The sequence below is a fragment of the Ranitomeya variabilis genome, chromosome 7 (genome assembly GCF_051348905.1).
Source record: "Ranitomeya variabilis isolate aRanVar5 chromosome 7, aRanVar5.hap1, whole genome shotgun sequence".
Classification (NCBI taxonomy): domain Eukaryota; kingdom Metazoa; phylum Chordata; class Amphibia; order Anura; family Dendrobatidae; genus Ranitomeya; species Ranitomeya variabilis.
Window position 1 is genome coordinate 177,483,607 of NC_135238.1, and position 15,493 is coordinate 177,499,099.

The 15,493-nt window shown below is 46.0% G+C and overlaps 1 protein-coding gene across 8 annotated transcripts in view; it reads right to left on the reverse strand.

The window, feature by feature from the left end:
- AGAP1 (ArfGAP with GTPase domain, ankyrin repeat and PH domain 1) overlaps positions 1–15,493 on the reverse strand; it is a 450,161-nt gene that overhangs the window by 40,450 nt on the left and 394,218 nt on the right. For 5 of the 8 annotated variants that reach the window (XM_077272354.1, XM_077272355.1, XM_077272359.1 and 2 more), the window contains one exon: positions 4,748–4,822. The exons of the other annotated variants lie outside the window; for them this stretch is intronic. In XM_077272354.1, coding sequence (XP_077128469.1) covers positions 4,748–4,822 — 75 coding nt within the window. The remainder of the gene's footprint in view (positions 1–4,747; positions 4,823–15,493) is intronic. 8 annotated transcript variants of the gene reach the window in all.

The window sequence follows — 15,493 nt, forward strand, 5'->3', positions numbered from 1 at the left end:
TAGTTTGACAGCCAGTCACTGATGAAGAGAGGCGAGTCGGGGGTGCACCTGAACCTGGGCACCATCGGTAGACCTTTCATAATCAAGGTACATCAGTAAGTTGTGCTCATTCCCTTTTTAGCCAATCTATGACAAATTTTTATTTTGATATTGTAGAGGAACACAAGGCTCATTTTTTCTAATGGCCAAAAAGAGTATTAAGAATCCGAGTCCCCTACAACAAGGGATGTTTGGGAGGCACCGATCTGTAGAGGAATTGCACTTATGATTACACACAAGTGATACTTTACAAAGAGTACTGCCCCCCTACGGAGATAATACTGCATTGATATAACAAGCGTCTAGAGAGCAACTTGTGATATTCCTATAACATACACTACAGCAAGGACGGTCCGTTATCCAAACAGACACCAAACACAACACCTCGAGGACAGCCATTCAACCGATACATTATACATAACCAGCAGTCTACACAAAAACAGGTATGGGGACATCCATACAGAGTTACACGCATGAAATATTTATTTCAGATGAAGAGGTGAGGTCATTTTGTTATACACATGGCATATTGAAGGGCATACCCCACAGGGGACACAAATCTGAAAATTAACAATCTGACAGCTAAACAAGACCAGGAAAAAAGACATCACAAAAAGACAAGCTTAGCCATGTATTTAGTAATGTCCAGGAAGTATACATGCAGAGCTTTTAGTAAAACAGAAATTGTCCAACTTGGTGGACAGATCTTGCCAAAAACAATAATGGACAACCCAGTTAACATGGCATGCCCGCCTCTACCTCGGCTGACCATGCATAGCACCATTTATGATTTTCCAATAGAGGTGCAGCTAGAGCATAAGTGGAGTGGCCTAACCCACCGAAATTATCTATGTAGAAGATGGATGTTGGACGTCACATAAATCACTGGGACATAAGACATAACTAAATGGTTTCTCACTTCTTCTAAACACATCTGGAATTAATGGGGCTATGGAGACACCTGTTTACTCCTTTAACATTCATGTAAATAAGGAAGGATTGTGCATAAATGGCATTGCTCTGCCCCAGTGAACAGGTCTATCGTGGGCAGATCAGTTGAGGTCTTAAAGATCATATCCCAACCTAGGTTTTATTTTATCAATCAATCCTTAAATCAAAGGTTAAAAAGACCCTCTGAAAAACCTTTCCCCACAATCTGGAATAATTGATCCTATACCTTAAAAGGGTTTTCACAAGCTTGACATTTATAACATAGTCGTAGCATAGGGGATAACATGCTGATCTCTGGGAGGCCAACCACTAGGACCACCAGTGATCCAAGAACATCTTAATGGAAGAGGAATGGAATGGAATGTGCATGATCAGCCTACACTCCATCATCTGTGGGACTGTCGGAAAATTTTGGATTACTCACTGATAATAAATGTAGAAAAAAAAAAGTGGTTATCCAGCCATGATGAAAAAACAGGTAAGTATAAAACTTCTCATTTATTTAAGCATATTAAAAGTCCAACATGTGAGTTCAGCACTACAGAAAAAAACAACCATGCCTTAGTCATGGTCACCCAAGCCAAAATGCATTGTTTTTTTCTGTATTGCTGCACTGTGTCGTGGCGATATGTTGGGACTTCTAATATTCTTAAATAAATGTGATGTTTTATACTTACCTGTTCTTCAATCATCGCTGGAGAAGCACTTTTTTCCACATGATTATATCTGCCTAGACCTAGGGCGGCTCCGTGCGGTGTATCCTGCTGACAAGGGGCTTCAGATTGTGGGGAGCGGACTCTCCCCTTTCCCTCTCCCTCTTTTATGGCCGAACATATGCACCTCCACTGCATTCCACACAGGGCTCTGCAGTGCCCCCTTTCTCAGGTTCCAGACCTGTCTCTATGAACAGGAGAGAATTTGCGATTTTGACAATATCCCTTCAAAAATGTTTACATTAACTGGATTGTGAGCAAAATAGATTAATAATAATAGTTATTAATATTTTTTGCAGAAGTGTGAAGATCCTAATAGTGTCTCCATACTCTTACTGGAATCACGGTCATACATTTTGGGCCAGAAAAGTCTACAATCACATCTGCTCTCTTTATAGAAACAGAAAAATGAAAATAACAGCAGTGCCTGATGTGATGCTGAATGATGGACGCCATCTTCATTTCTAGCTTTTTTTGGGATCCTTTCCAATGATGGCCCTTAATAGGGTCCCCGACACAAGCGTGAATCTAGCCTTACTTCTGCTGAGAATTCATTATGTTTCCAGCGCTCAGTCCCACTTTTGTAGCCATCTCTCTGTATTCCCCATAGGAACGAGGATAATAAATGTTGCAGGTTAATCATGAAGCTCATTCTATTGCTCTCCCAAGAATCATGCGGGATTTGCAGTCTAATTAAAATCGGGATGTCTTGTGCTACATTAGAGGGCATATGACACCAGCCTGTGGTCCCTGCATCTACTACCTGGCATTCACTGTCCTGCCAAGCAGGTCTCGCCAATAAAGAAAGCAGCCTGAAGGGATATGTACAGCATGTCACCAGTTCCCTTCAAGCAATTCCTGCATCTTGCAATCCTTTGGCAGATAAAGTGTTAAGCCATGGGGAGGCTGAACTAAAAATCCTAAATAAATAAAAATCCAATCTTTTATTAACCAAAAGGCGGCATGACGCGTCCCCCAACCGGGATCCAGCAAGTCAATTTGTGACCCCTGACCTCTCTGACCTTTAACAAAACGGCAGCCTGTGCATGCAAATGGCGTCCGCCATAAGAGCAGCGGGGGAGAGACGGGGGGAGGGCATCAAGGCTCAGGAACGAGAGAAAGACGCGGGAGAGTGGAGAAGGGAGAGGGGGGAAAAAACAAAAAACAAATTAAAAAGCTGTTACTTAAATGTCACAGAACACAATTGTTTTTGGCTACAGATCATTACACCTGATACGAACACATTACACAGACACACACAAGCACAGACACTATGTGAGTGTGTATGTAATATATATTTGTCTGCGTGTATAAATAAGCCAGCTATATACCTAGAGACACTGATATATATTAATATATATAACTGCTCTCTGGGCGCAGTACACACCATTACATGTCTATACACATATACACTCCATGCAGTAGTATACGGACACGTCACATTCGTACGTACAACTTTTATATCAGGGCAGCTGGGATGTAATCGGTCATCTTCTCTTTTATGCCGTCATGTCATTGTCATACCTAGGAGCCACTAGGGTTACTGACAAGACGTGTAGGAGCCGCAGGAGCGATGCCAGTGCCAAGGTCACATCTGCAGGGACAGCTTTCTGTGGCAGGATTACGACACTTTCACTTCTAAATGAAGTTTCCAGTTTCATTTTTTGGGGTCTTTTTCATACCTAAAACCCTGATAGCTGCCGTGAATTCCTACCCGACTGGTGTGTTACTGGGAGCCAGTGAGTCCGCTGCAATCTGACCATCAGGGTTAATATACATGTCTTTGTGCAGAGTGTTATTACTGGAGTGAGCCAACGACCTGTGCACAAGTGTATAATGACGCGACTTCACAATGCATTACCTACTCACATTATTTTTTGACCACACCACAGAAAATGATGGGAAGTTTCCCAGAAAGGTCATTGCAAGACTTAGGTCACCAGTTTTCATATAACATTTTAACATTTCATCCAGAGGTCTTTGTGTCAGGAACACTCCATTTGTCTTCTAATAAGCTAGGATTTATTCAAAGTTTTTTACACTGCTATGATATTGATGAGCTATTCTTAGAATCGGATAGAATAGATGGGGTTCCAACAGCCGGGACGCCCACCCATCCGCCGCTCCCAGCCCCAGCAGTGGCCGCATGTACATAGTGTGTGCGGTACATCACAGCTCCATACACGGCCTAGTGGCCACCGCTGTGTACTGCAGATCTCCAATGCAGGATGTGGGGTTCTGCTCTGTACCCGGTTTACATCCAGCTGCTGATGGGGGTGACAACAGCTGATCGGTGTGAGTGCCGAGTGTTGGAGCCCTCCAGATTGAAATCCCTGGTGTTTGTATGTATAGGAGTCAGGTAGGTGGTCCTATTCAGTCTTTCCAGTATGTCTGTACATGCACAGATGACTGTCAATCACGTGTAGGACCACCCACTGGACTCCTATACATACAAACACCAGGGATTTCAATGGATAACATGCAAGTTAAACTGAAGCCATTGATACAGATCTATATATCATTTTGCTCAGCCATCTCTATACCATGCTGTCTATAGATCGGACTGCATGTAAAACATGACAGGTTAACTTTAAGGTCTCATATGAGCAAACTAAGAACACAGGAAATACTCAGTGATGACATGCTCTGACAGAATGGCCAAACGTACATTAAGGCATGGAGAAGCCCTATGCACGTTTCTCGTATACACACTGGACCACCACCACTAATGAACGCACTGCTCGGAATCATGATTTCGCTCACACGTACGATTTTACAACAAAGATTACAAGGAGGTCACAAGTACACGTGTATGAAGAGGTGGCGGCTCGCTACGTATGGTCACTCGCTATCACCAAGCAGCATACTGTTTGGCACAAGGTATGATGCGGCACATCACGAGATGAGAGTAGCTGAAGAACAAGGACATGAAACACCAAGAGAAGAAGAAGCAGTGTGATCAATGGGGGAAACATGCAAACAAAGTCGGGGAGCACATGCAGAGAGCAGGGTCAGAGGGGGCCTCAGTGTGGGGCACGTGTTACCTTCGGTGTTGGCGTTGCCGCTGTAAACATTTCGCAGGCTGCCAACACGGTTTAGTTTCCATGCTTTGCGTTTAGCTGCATCCAGAGAGCAAAAGGGAAGGAGAAAACGGAGAAAAAGAAAATAAATGGGGAAAAAGAAAGGAGAGAAGGACAGAAAGACAGAGGGGCCTTAGGAATTTGAAAGGAGTATCAAAAGGATTCCTGCTAGAAAACACTGGTTAAAACTAAGCAACCTTAGATATGAACACAAGGTTATGGATGACTGCGGCCTCCCTCTACACACGAGGAAACATACCCATGTGGCGGCACAGGCACGCGTCTCATGGCTCCCAATGCAAAGTCATACACAGCGTTCCTGCTTCCAGGTATGCAAGGCTTCTCCTCAAGGTGATGGACACATGTGCTCTTTCAAATGCCAATTAACACTACTTTTTAAAAAAAATTTGTTACAAACAAAATAAATAAATAGATATACACCCACCAGAAAAGTGAGGAGAGCACTGCAGGTACAGGGCGAGGAGCACCAAGCAACCCTGCAGACTGGTAACTGTCTAGGGTGTATGCGAGCTACGGATAGGACTTGATTACGGTATATAGATTTACATACTGAACTGAGCAAAATTGTGTATATGTACACACTGGATAGATGTAATCATTTTACAACTAATTTATGCAAACAATTAAAATTAAACAAATTTAGTCCTTTGTACACTAAATAGACAGACAAGCCATCCAGTGCAGAAGCAAAAAGTCTTCACAAATTTGTGCCTAGTAACACAGATACTCCTGCACATAACAGGCGGACACTGTGCTATATACATGGGCGCGGTTTGTTTTTATGCACATATAAATTTCAGCTATGTATGTGCAGTAAATAACAAGCAGATCATACAGTGGGTACGAAAAGTATTCAGACCCCTTTACATTTTTCACTCTGTTTCATTGCAGCCATTTGGTAAATTAAAAAAAAGTTAATTTTTTCTCACTAATGTACACACTGCCCCCCATTTTGACTGAAAAAAAAACAGAAATGTAGTAATTTTTGCAAATATATTAAAAAAGAAAAACTGAAATATCACATGGTCATAAGTATTCAGACCCTTTGATCAGTATTGAGTAGAAGCACCTTTTGAGCTAGTACAGCCATGAGTCTTCTTGGGAATGATGCAACAAGTTTTTACACCTGGATTTGGGGATCCTCGGCCATTCTTCCCTGCAGATCCTCTCCAGGTCCATCAGATTGGATGGTGAACGTTGGTGGACAGCCATTTCAAGGTCTCTCCAGAGATGCTCAATTGGGTTTAGGTCAGGGCTCTAACTGGGCCAGTCAAGAATGGTCACAGAATTGTTCTGAAGCCACTCCTTTGTTTTTTCAGATATGTGCTTAGGGTCATTGTCTTGTTGGAAGGTGAACCTTTGGCCAAGTCTGAGGTCCAGAGCAGTCTGGGAGAGGTTTTCATCCAGGATATCTCTGTACTTGGCCGTATTCATGTTTCCTTCAATGGCAACCAGTCATCCTGTCCCTGCAGCTGAAAAACACCCCCATAGCATGATGCTGCCACCACCATGTTTCACTGTTGGGATTGTATTGGGCAGGTGATGAGCAGTGCCTGGTTTTCTCCACACATACCGCTTGGAAGTAACACCAAAAAGGACTATCTTTGTCTCATCAGATCAGAGAATCTTACTTCTCAGTCTGGGAGCCCTTCATATGTATTTTTTTTTAGCAAACTATGCGGGCTTCCATATGTCTTGTACTGAGAAAAGGCTTCCGTCGGGCCACTCTGCCATAAAGGCCCGACTGGTGGAGGGCTGCAGTGATTGTTGACTTTAAGGAACTTTCTCCCATCTCCGTACTGCATCTCTGGAGCTCAGCCACAGTGATCTTGAGGTGGTTCTTTACCTCTATCTCTAAAGGTACCGTCACACTAAGCAACGTCGCCAGCGATCTGTGACGTTGCAGCGTCCTAGGGAGCGATATCGCTGTATTTGACACGCAGCAGCGATCAGAATCCCGCTGTGAAATTGCTGGTCGCTGCTAGAAGGTCTGCACATTATTTGGTCGCTAGGTCGCCGTGTATCGCCGTGTTTGACAGCAAAAGCAACCATACCAGCGATATTTTACACTGGTAACCAGGGTAAACATCGGGTTACTAAGCGCAGGGCCGCGCTTAGTAACCCGATGTTTACCCTGGTTACCAGCGTAAAATGTAAAAAAACAAACAGTACATGCTCACCTGCGCGTCCCCCAGCCTCTGCTTCCTGACTCTACTGATCGCCGGCCCTAAACTGAAAGTGAAAGCACAGCGGTGACGTCACCGCTGTGCTGTTAGGGCCGGAGCTCAGTCAGCGTCAGGAAGCAGAGGCTGGGGGACGCGCTGGTGAGTATGCAGTGTTTGTTTTTTTAACTTTTACGCTGGTAACCAGGGTAAACATCGGGTTACTAAGCGCGGCCCTGCGCTTAGCAACCCGATGTTTACCCTGGTTACCCGGGGGCCTCGGCATCGTTGGTCGCTGGAGAGCGGTCTGTGTGACAGCTCTCCAGCGACCAAACAGCGACGCTGCAGCGATCGGCATCGCTGTCGCTATCGCTGCAGCGTCGCTTAGTGTGACGGTACCTTAAGGCTCTTCTTCCACGATTGCTCAGTTTGGTTGGATGGCCAGGTCTAAGAAAACTTCTGATGGTCCCAAACTTCTTCCATTTAAGGATTATTGAGGCCACTGTGCACTTAGGAACATTGAGTACTGCAGAAATTCTGTTGTAACCTTGGCCAGATCTGTGCCTTGACACAATGCTGTCTCTGAGCTCCTTGGCCGGTTCCTTTGACCTCATGATTCTCATTTGGTCTGACAGGCACCATGAGCTGTGAGGTCTTATATAGACAGGTGTGTGCCTTTCCAAATCAAGTCCTATCAGTTTTATTAAACACAGCTGGACTCCAAAGAAGGAGTAGAACGATCTCAAGGAGGATCACATGGAAATGGACAGAATGTGACTTAAATATGAGTGTCTGAGCAAAGGGTCTGAATTCTTATGACGATGTGATATTTCAGTTTTTCTTTTTTAATAAATATGCAAAAATTCTACATTTCTGTTTTTTTCAGTCAAGATGTGGTGCAGGGTGAACATTAATGAGAAAAAAAATGAACTTTTTTGAATTTACCAAATGTCTGCAATGAAACAAAGAGTGAAAAATGTAAAGGGGTCTGAATACTTTCCGTACCCACTGTATATACAGCTTTTGCAAAAATTAAGAGACCACTGCACAGTTTTATAAAATCAGCTTCTCTACATGTCTGACAGCCATTCCATTCCAGTGTCAGTTGAATTCCAACCAGAGTACACCTCATTCTACTTAATGTGCTTCTGATTAGGTGATCACCTGAACCAAATCTCATTTAACGAAGGAAAGTATAAAAAAAACATTGCTGTGGTGTTCACAATCCTCTTGCAATAGGAGAAGCTGGATGGCAAAACATGTGCTAGTAATATCCCAAATCTAATAGGAATGAAAAAAAACCAAAAACTTTTAACCATGCCAAAGGAGTTAAAAAGAAAAGTCTTGAGTGAGGAAAAGAAGGGCTCAGTTCTGGCTTTACTAGCAGAGGGACACAGTGAGCGTCATGTTGCCTCCATCCTTAAAATTTCTAAGATGGCAGTCCATTACAACAAGGTCAAGCAGCAGACATTGGGGACAATAAAGCTATAGACTAGCAGAGGGCAAAAACAACTCTCCGCTGACCGGGATGACCGTCATCTTATTCGAATGTCACTCAGCAACCGCAGGATGACATCAAGTGACTTACAAAAGGAATGGCAAATGGCAGCTGGGGTGAAGTGCATGGCAAGAACAGTTCATCACAGGTGCCTAGAGGCAGGACTTAAGTCATGTGAAGTTGGAAAAAAGCCTTTCATCAATGAGAAGCAAGTGAAAGCTAGGCTGAAGTTTGCCAAAGACCATAAGAATTGGACCATAGAGGACTGGAGGAAGGTAATCTTCTCTGATGAGTCTAATTTTCAGCTTTGCCCAACACCTGGTCGTCTAATCTTTAGACAGAGACTTGGAGAGGAGTACAAGCCACAGTGTCTTGCACCCACTGTGAAGTTTGGTGGAGGATCGGTGATGATCTGGGGATGCTTCAGCAAGGCTGGAATTGGGCAGGTTAATCTTTGCGAAAGACGTATGAATGAAGCTGCATACAAGGTTATTTTGGAAAAACAGTTGATTCCTTCTGCTCAGGCAATGTTCCCCAACTGAGGACTGGTTTTTCCAGCAGGACAATGCGCCATGCCGCACAGTTCGGTCAATCAGGTGTGGATGAAGGACCTCCACATCAAATCCCTGTCATGGCCAGCCCAATCTCCATATCTGAACCCCACTGAAAAGCTCTGGAATGTAATCAAGAGGAAGATGGATAGTCACAAGCCATCAAACAAAGAAGAACTGCTTACATTTTTGTACTAGGAGTGGCATAAGGTCACCCAAAAGCAGTGTGAAAGACTGGTGGAAAGCATGCCAAGACGCATGAAAGCTGTGATTAAAAATCATGGTTATTCCACAAAATATTGATTTCTGAACTGTTCGGGAGTTAAAACATTAGTACTAGTAGAATGATAGGAAACAAAAAAGCGCAATTAGGGTCTTATCCCACGGATTATTCCAATCATTGTTAGAGAACTGCTCACCTGATGGTGCAAAGTAAAAGCATGATCCACAGGTCGGCAAAACGACCTCTCAGAGACATCTCTGTGGTAATTTCCTGAAGAAGAAGCCATAAGATTTGAAACGCGTTGAATAAACCACTGGGGTGTATTACAACTATATCTGGATTCGTTTTGTCACAGCAGCGTGAATATCATCCACACACATTTATTATGAGTTAAAACATTACTATTGTTGTTTCTAAATGATTATGAACTTGTTTTTTTTGCATTATTTGAGGTCTGAAAGCAATGCATTTTTTGGTTATTTTGACCACCTCTCATTTTCAGAAAATGCTAAATTTATTGCTTGGAACTTCGGAGACATGTTGTCAGTAGTTTATAGAATAAAAGAATAATTTACATTTTACTCAAAAATATATCTATAGAGAGAATATCGGACAAACTGAAAATTTTGCAGTGGTCTCTTTATTTTTGCCAGAGCTGTATACATGGAGATATGGGTGCATCTTACAAGGTGGCACATCTTATACTCTACACAATAAAGGACACAAGTGCTGCAAATCACTGGACCCCCTTATAAAAAATACTGACAAACATTTATTCTTTTTTTTTTGGGGAAATTGATACATATACCCATATTGTCATGTAACAAAATGATATATGTGAGGAGCAGACAACAACAACAAAAAAAACTCAGTATATAATCCTAATAAGCTTTCATGTGAGTGGAAGAGACAGGAGAAGGAAGAGGAAGCTGAAAATAATGACAAGTATGACAAGAGGGAGAGAGATGAAAAACACATGAAGTTCAGGTTGAAAAATAAAAGTAAGGATTGTGATAGCCGTAATCTGGGCTTTCGCCTGGGGTACAGGGCTCCCGGTGGTCCACATCCATTACAATCTTGTGTGCAGTGTGGCAAGGCGGGGGGAGCCAAGGATGGTGACATACAATTGTATCAGCACTGATAGAACTGAACGTTGGCGCTGTGCTGCAGGAAGCCACCCCAGCTCCCACAATGGTGTAGGTGGTGCGATTATGTCACTACACCCACTGCCTGTGTCATACATTATTCAACAGGAAGAGGCCTGAAAAGGCAAATGCCGCTACTAAAGGTGGAGCCACGTGAGATTGTCAGGAGGGGACTTTTATATTTATCATTTCTTAGTTGATGAACACAGTGGATAATTTGAGGAAAGGAGAAGATAATAGGGGGAGAGGGTGAGAGGAGGACAGCGGATAATGGAGGGCGAGTGGAGGACAGCGGATAATGGAGGTCGAGAGGAGGACAGCGGATAATGGAGAATGAGTGGAGGACAGCGGATAATGGAGGGCGAGAGGAGGACAGCGGATAATGGAGGGCGAGAGGAGGACAGCGGATAATGGAGAATGAGTGGAGGACAGTGGATAATGGAGGGCGAGAGGAGGCCAGCGGATAATGGAGGTCGAGAGGAGGACAGCGGATAATGGAGAATGAGTGGAGGACAGCGGATAATGGAGGGCGAGAGGAGGACAGCGGATAATGGAGAATGAGTGGAGGACAGCGGATAATGGAGGGCGAGAGGAGGACAGCGGATAATGGAGGGCGAGAGGAGGACAGCGGATAATGGAGGGCGAGAGGAGGACAGCGGATAATGGAGGACAGTGGATAATGGAGAATGAGAGGAGGACAGCGGATAATGGAGGGCGAGAGGAGGACAGCAGATAATGGAGGGCGAGAGAAGGACAGCAGATAATGGAGGGCGAGAGAAGGACAGCGGATAATGGAGGGCGAGAGGAGGCCAGCGGATAATGGCGGGCGAGAGGATAAGGGAGGGTGAGAGGAGGCCAGCGGATAATGGAGGGTGAGAGGAGGACAGCTGATAATGGAGGGCGAGAGGAGGACAGCGGATAATGGAGGACAGCGGATAATGGAGAATGAGAGGACGACAGCGGATAATGGAGGGCGCGAGGAGGACAGCAGATAATGGAGGGCGCGAGGAGGACAGCAGATAATGGAGGGCGAGAGGAGGACAGCAGATAATGGAGGGCGAGAGGAGGACAGCGGATAATGGAGGGCGAGAGGAGGACAGCGGATAATGGAGGGCGAGAGGAGGACAGCGGATAATGGAGGGCGAGAGGAGGACAGCGGATAATGGAGGGCAAGAGGAGGACAGCAGATAATGGAGGGCGAGAGAAGGACAGCGGATAATGGAGGGCGAGAGGAGGACAGCAGATAATGGAGGGCGAGAGAAGGACAGTGGATAATGGAGGGCGAAAGGAGGACAGCGGATAATGGAGGGCGAGAGGAGGCCAGCGGATAATGGAGGACAGCGGATAATGGAGAATGAGAGGAGGACAGCGGATAATGGAGGGCGAGAGGAGGACAGCGGATAATGGAGGACAGCGGATAATGGAGAATGAGAGGACGACAGCGGATAATGGAGGGCGCGAGGAGGACAGCAGATAATGGAGGGCGCGAGGAGGACAGCAGATAATGGAGGGCGAGAGGAGGACAGCAGATAATGGAGGGCGAGAGGAGGACAGCAGATAATGGAGGGCGAGAGGAGGACAGCGGATAATGGAGGGCGAGAGGAGGACAGCGGATAATGGAGAGCGAGAGGAGGACAGCGGATAATGGAGGGCGAGAGGAGGACAGCGGATAATGGAGGGCGAGAGGAGGACAGCGGATAATGGAGGGCAAGAGGAGGACAGCAGATAATGGAGGGCGAGAGAAGGACAGCGGATAATGGAGGGCGAGAGGAGGACAGCAGATAATGGAGGGCGAGAGAAGGACAGCGGATAATGGAGGGCGAAAGGAGGACAGCGGATAATGGAGGGCGAGAGGAGGCCAGCGGATAATGGAGGACAGCGGATAATGGAGAATGAGAGGAGGACAGCGGATAATGGAGGGCGAGAGGAGGACAGCAGATAATGGAGGGCGAGAGGAGGACAGCAGATAATGGAGGGCGAGAGAAGGACAGCGGATAATGGAGGGCGAGAGGAGGACAGCGGATAATGGAGGGCGAGAGGAGGCCAGCGGATAATGGAGGACGAGAGGAGGACAGCAGATAATGGAGGGCGAGAGAAGGACAGCGGATAATGGAGGGCGAGAGGAGGACAGCGGATAATGGAGGGCGAGAGGAGGACAGCGGATAATGGAGGGCGAGAGGAGGCCAGCGGATAATGGCGGGCGAGAGGATAAGGGAGGGTGAGGGGAGGCCAGCGGATAATGGAGGGTGAGAGGAGGACAGCGGATAATGGAGGGCGAGAGGAGGACAGCGGATAATGGAGGGCGAGAGGAGGACAGCAGATAATGGAGGACAGCGGATAATGGAGAATGAGAGGAGGACAGCGGATAATGGAGGGCGCGAGGAGGACAGCAGATAATGGAGGGTGAGAGGAGGACAGCAGATAATGGAGGGCGAGAGGAGGCCAGCGGATAATGGAGGGCGAGAGGAGGCCAGCGGATAATGGCGGGCGAGAGGATAATGGAGGGTGAGAGGAGGCCAGCGGATAATGGAGGGTGAGAGGAGGACAGCAGATAATGGAGGGCGAGAGGAGAACAGCGGATAATGGGAGGGCGAGAGGAGGACAGCGGAAAATGGAGTGCGAGAGGAGGACAGAGGATAATGGAGGGCGACAGGAGGCCAGCGGATAATAGAGGGTGACAGGAGGAAAGCGGATAATGGAGGGCAAGAGGAGGACAGGGGATAATGGATGGTTAGAGGAGGACAGCGGATAATGGAAGGCGAGTGGAGGACAGCGGATAATGGAGGGATAGAGAGGGACACCTGATAATGGAGGGCGAGAGGAAGACGGGGGATAATGGATGGTGAGTGGAGGACAGCGGGTAATGGAGGGCTAGAGGAGGACAGCGGATAATGGAGAATGGAGGACAGCGGATAATGGAGGGCGAGTGGAGGACAGCGGATAATGGAGGGCTAGAGGGGACAGCGGATAATGGAGGGCGAGAGGACAGGGGATAATGGATGGTGAGTGGAGGCCAGCGGTTAATGGAGGGCGAGTGGAGGACAGCGGATAATGGAGAACGAGAGGAGTAAAGCGGATAATGGAGGGATAGAGGGAGACACCAGATAATGGAGGGCGAGAGGACAGGGGATAATGGATGGTGTGTGGAGGACAGGGGATAATGGAGGGCGAGAGGAGGACAGCGGATAATGGAGAATGGAGGACAGCGGATAATGGAGGGCGAGTGGAGGACAGCGGATAATGGAGGACAAGAGGAGGACAGGGGATAGTGGATGTGAGTGGAGGACAGCGGATAATGGAGAACGAGAGGAGGACAATGGATAATGGAGTGCGAGAGGAGGACAGCGGATAATGGAGGGCGAGAGGAGGACAGTGGATAATGGAATGGGAAGACAATGGATAAGGAGTGGCAGTGGTGGGAGAGGCCATTGGGTAATGAATTGGTTAGACAGTGGGTAATAAATTGGGACTTTTTTTTTATTTAGTGCTAATTTTTATGGCCCTTATCAAGAGGATATTGCTCACAGGGCAATTATACAGAGCAGCCTAAAGACACCACTCGCCCAGAAAATCCAGTGATCCACAACCTCAGGGCTTTTCTTTCGTGATACGTTGTCATTTTCACTGGTGCCATTTAGTGGTAGATATTTTTTTAATATATTTTTATTTCACCCTTTGGGAGGCAAAATTAGCAAAAAGAAACCAGAAATTCTGTATTTTAAATACTATAAACACCAAAACATCACTAATTATTAGATATAATTGTCATGTTCTGCAGGTCAATAAGATCACAACAATACAAAATTTATACAGTTTGTTCGTTTTGCTACTTTTGCACACAAAAAAATAAAAAAAACTTTTTTTTTCTGTCATATTATAATGCCCATAACTTTTTTTTTCCCCACAGATGGAGCGGTATGAAGGCTTTGCTTTTTGTGGGATAAGCTGTACTTTTTACTGGAACTATTTTTGGTTACATATCACTTTTAGGTTACTTTCATTTTTGGTGGAAGGTAGGCATGAATAAAAACATTAACTGTGGAATTCAATATAATTACAAAATAAAAATACAAAATAAACAGTGTTTTTGACTGATGGGGCTCCGGGTCCTGAGATCTCCACCAATTGGTCAGAAACCACTCTGAAGTCTGCAGCTGTATTGAGCAGTATACGGGCTCAACAGCAAGTCTATGGGTCGTACACAGCACAGGCAGTGACTGTACAGACCGATAGACTTACGAATGAACCTATGCAATGTTGTGTGTGCAGTTCCTACAGGAGCTGCGGACTTTAGAGCGTTTTTTCACCAATCTGTGGGGGCTCAGGACCTAGATCCCACCAAGATCAGAAACTCTGAGCAGCGCCTAGCATATACAAAAACTTTTATAAAATGACTTGGACATATGATCCATTGGTCCCATTGATAATACACTGTACAGCCTATCTTCTGCAGGCATTATCTAAGCGGTCTGTGTTAAGGTACCTTCACACGAAACAACTTTGTAACGATATCGCTAGCGATCCGTGACGTTGCAGCGTCCTCGCTAGCGATATCGTTTAGTTTGACACGCAGCAGCGATCAGGATCCTGCTGTGATGTCGCTGGTCGCTGAATAAAGTCCAGAACTTTATTTGGTCGTCCGATCGCCGTGTATCGTTGTGTTTGAAAGCAAAAGCAACGATACCAGCGATGTTTTACACTGGTAACCAGGGTAAACATCGGGTTACCAAGCGCAGGGCCGCGCTTAGTAACCCGATGTTTACCCTGGTTACCAGCGTAAAAGTAAAAAAAACAAACAGTACATACTCACCTGCGCGTCCCCCAGCGTCTGCTTCCTGACACTTACTGAGCGCCGGCCCTAAAGTGAAAGCACAGCGGTGACGTCACCGCTGTGCTGTTAGGGCCGGAGCTCAGTCAGTGTCAGGAAGCAGACGCTGGGGGACGCGCAGGTGAGTATGTACTGTTTGTTTTTTTTACATTTTACGCTGGTAACCAGGGCAAACATCGGGTTACTAAGCGCGGCCCTGCGCTTAGCAACCCGATGTTTACCCTGGTTACCCGGGGACCTCGGCATCGTTGGTCGCTGGAGAGCGGTCTGTGTGACAGCTCC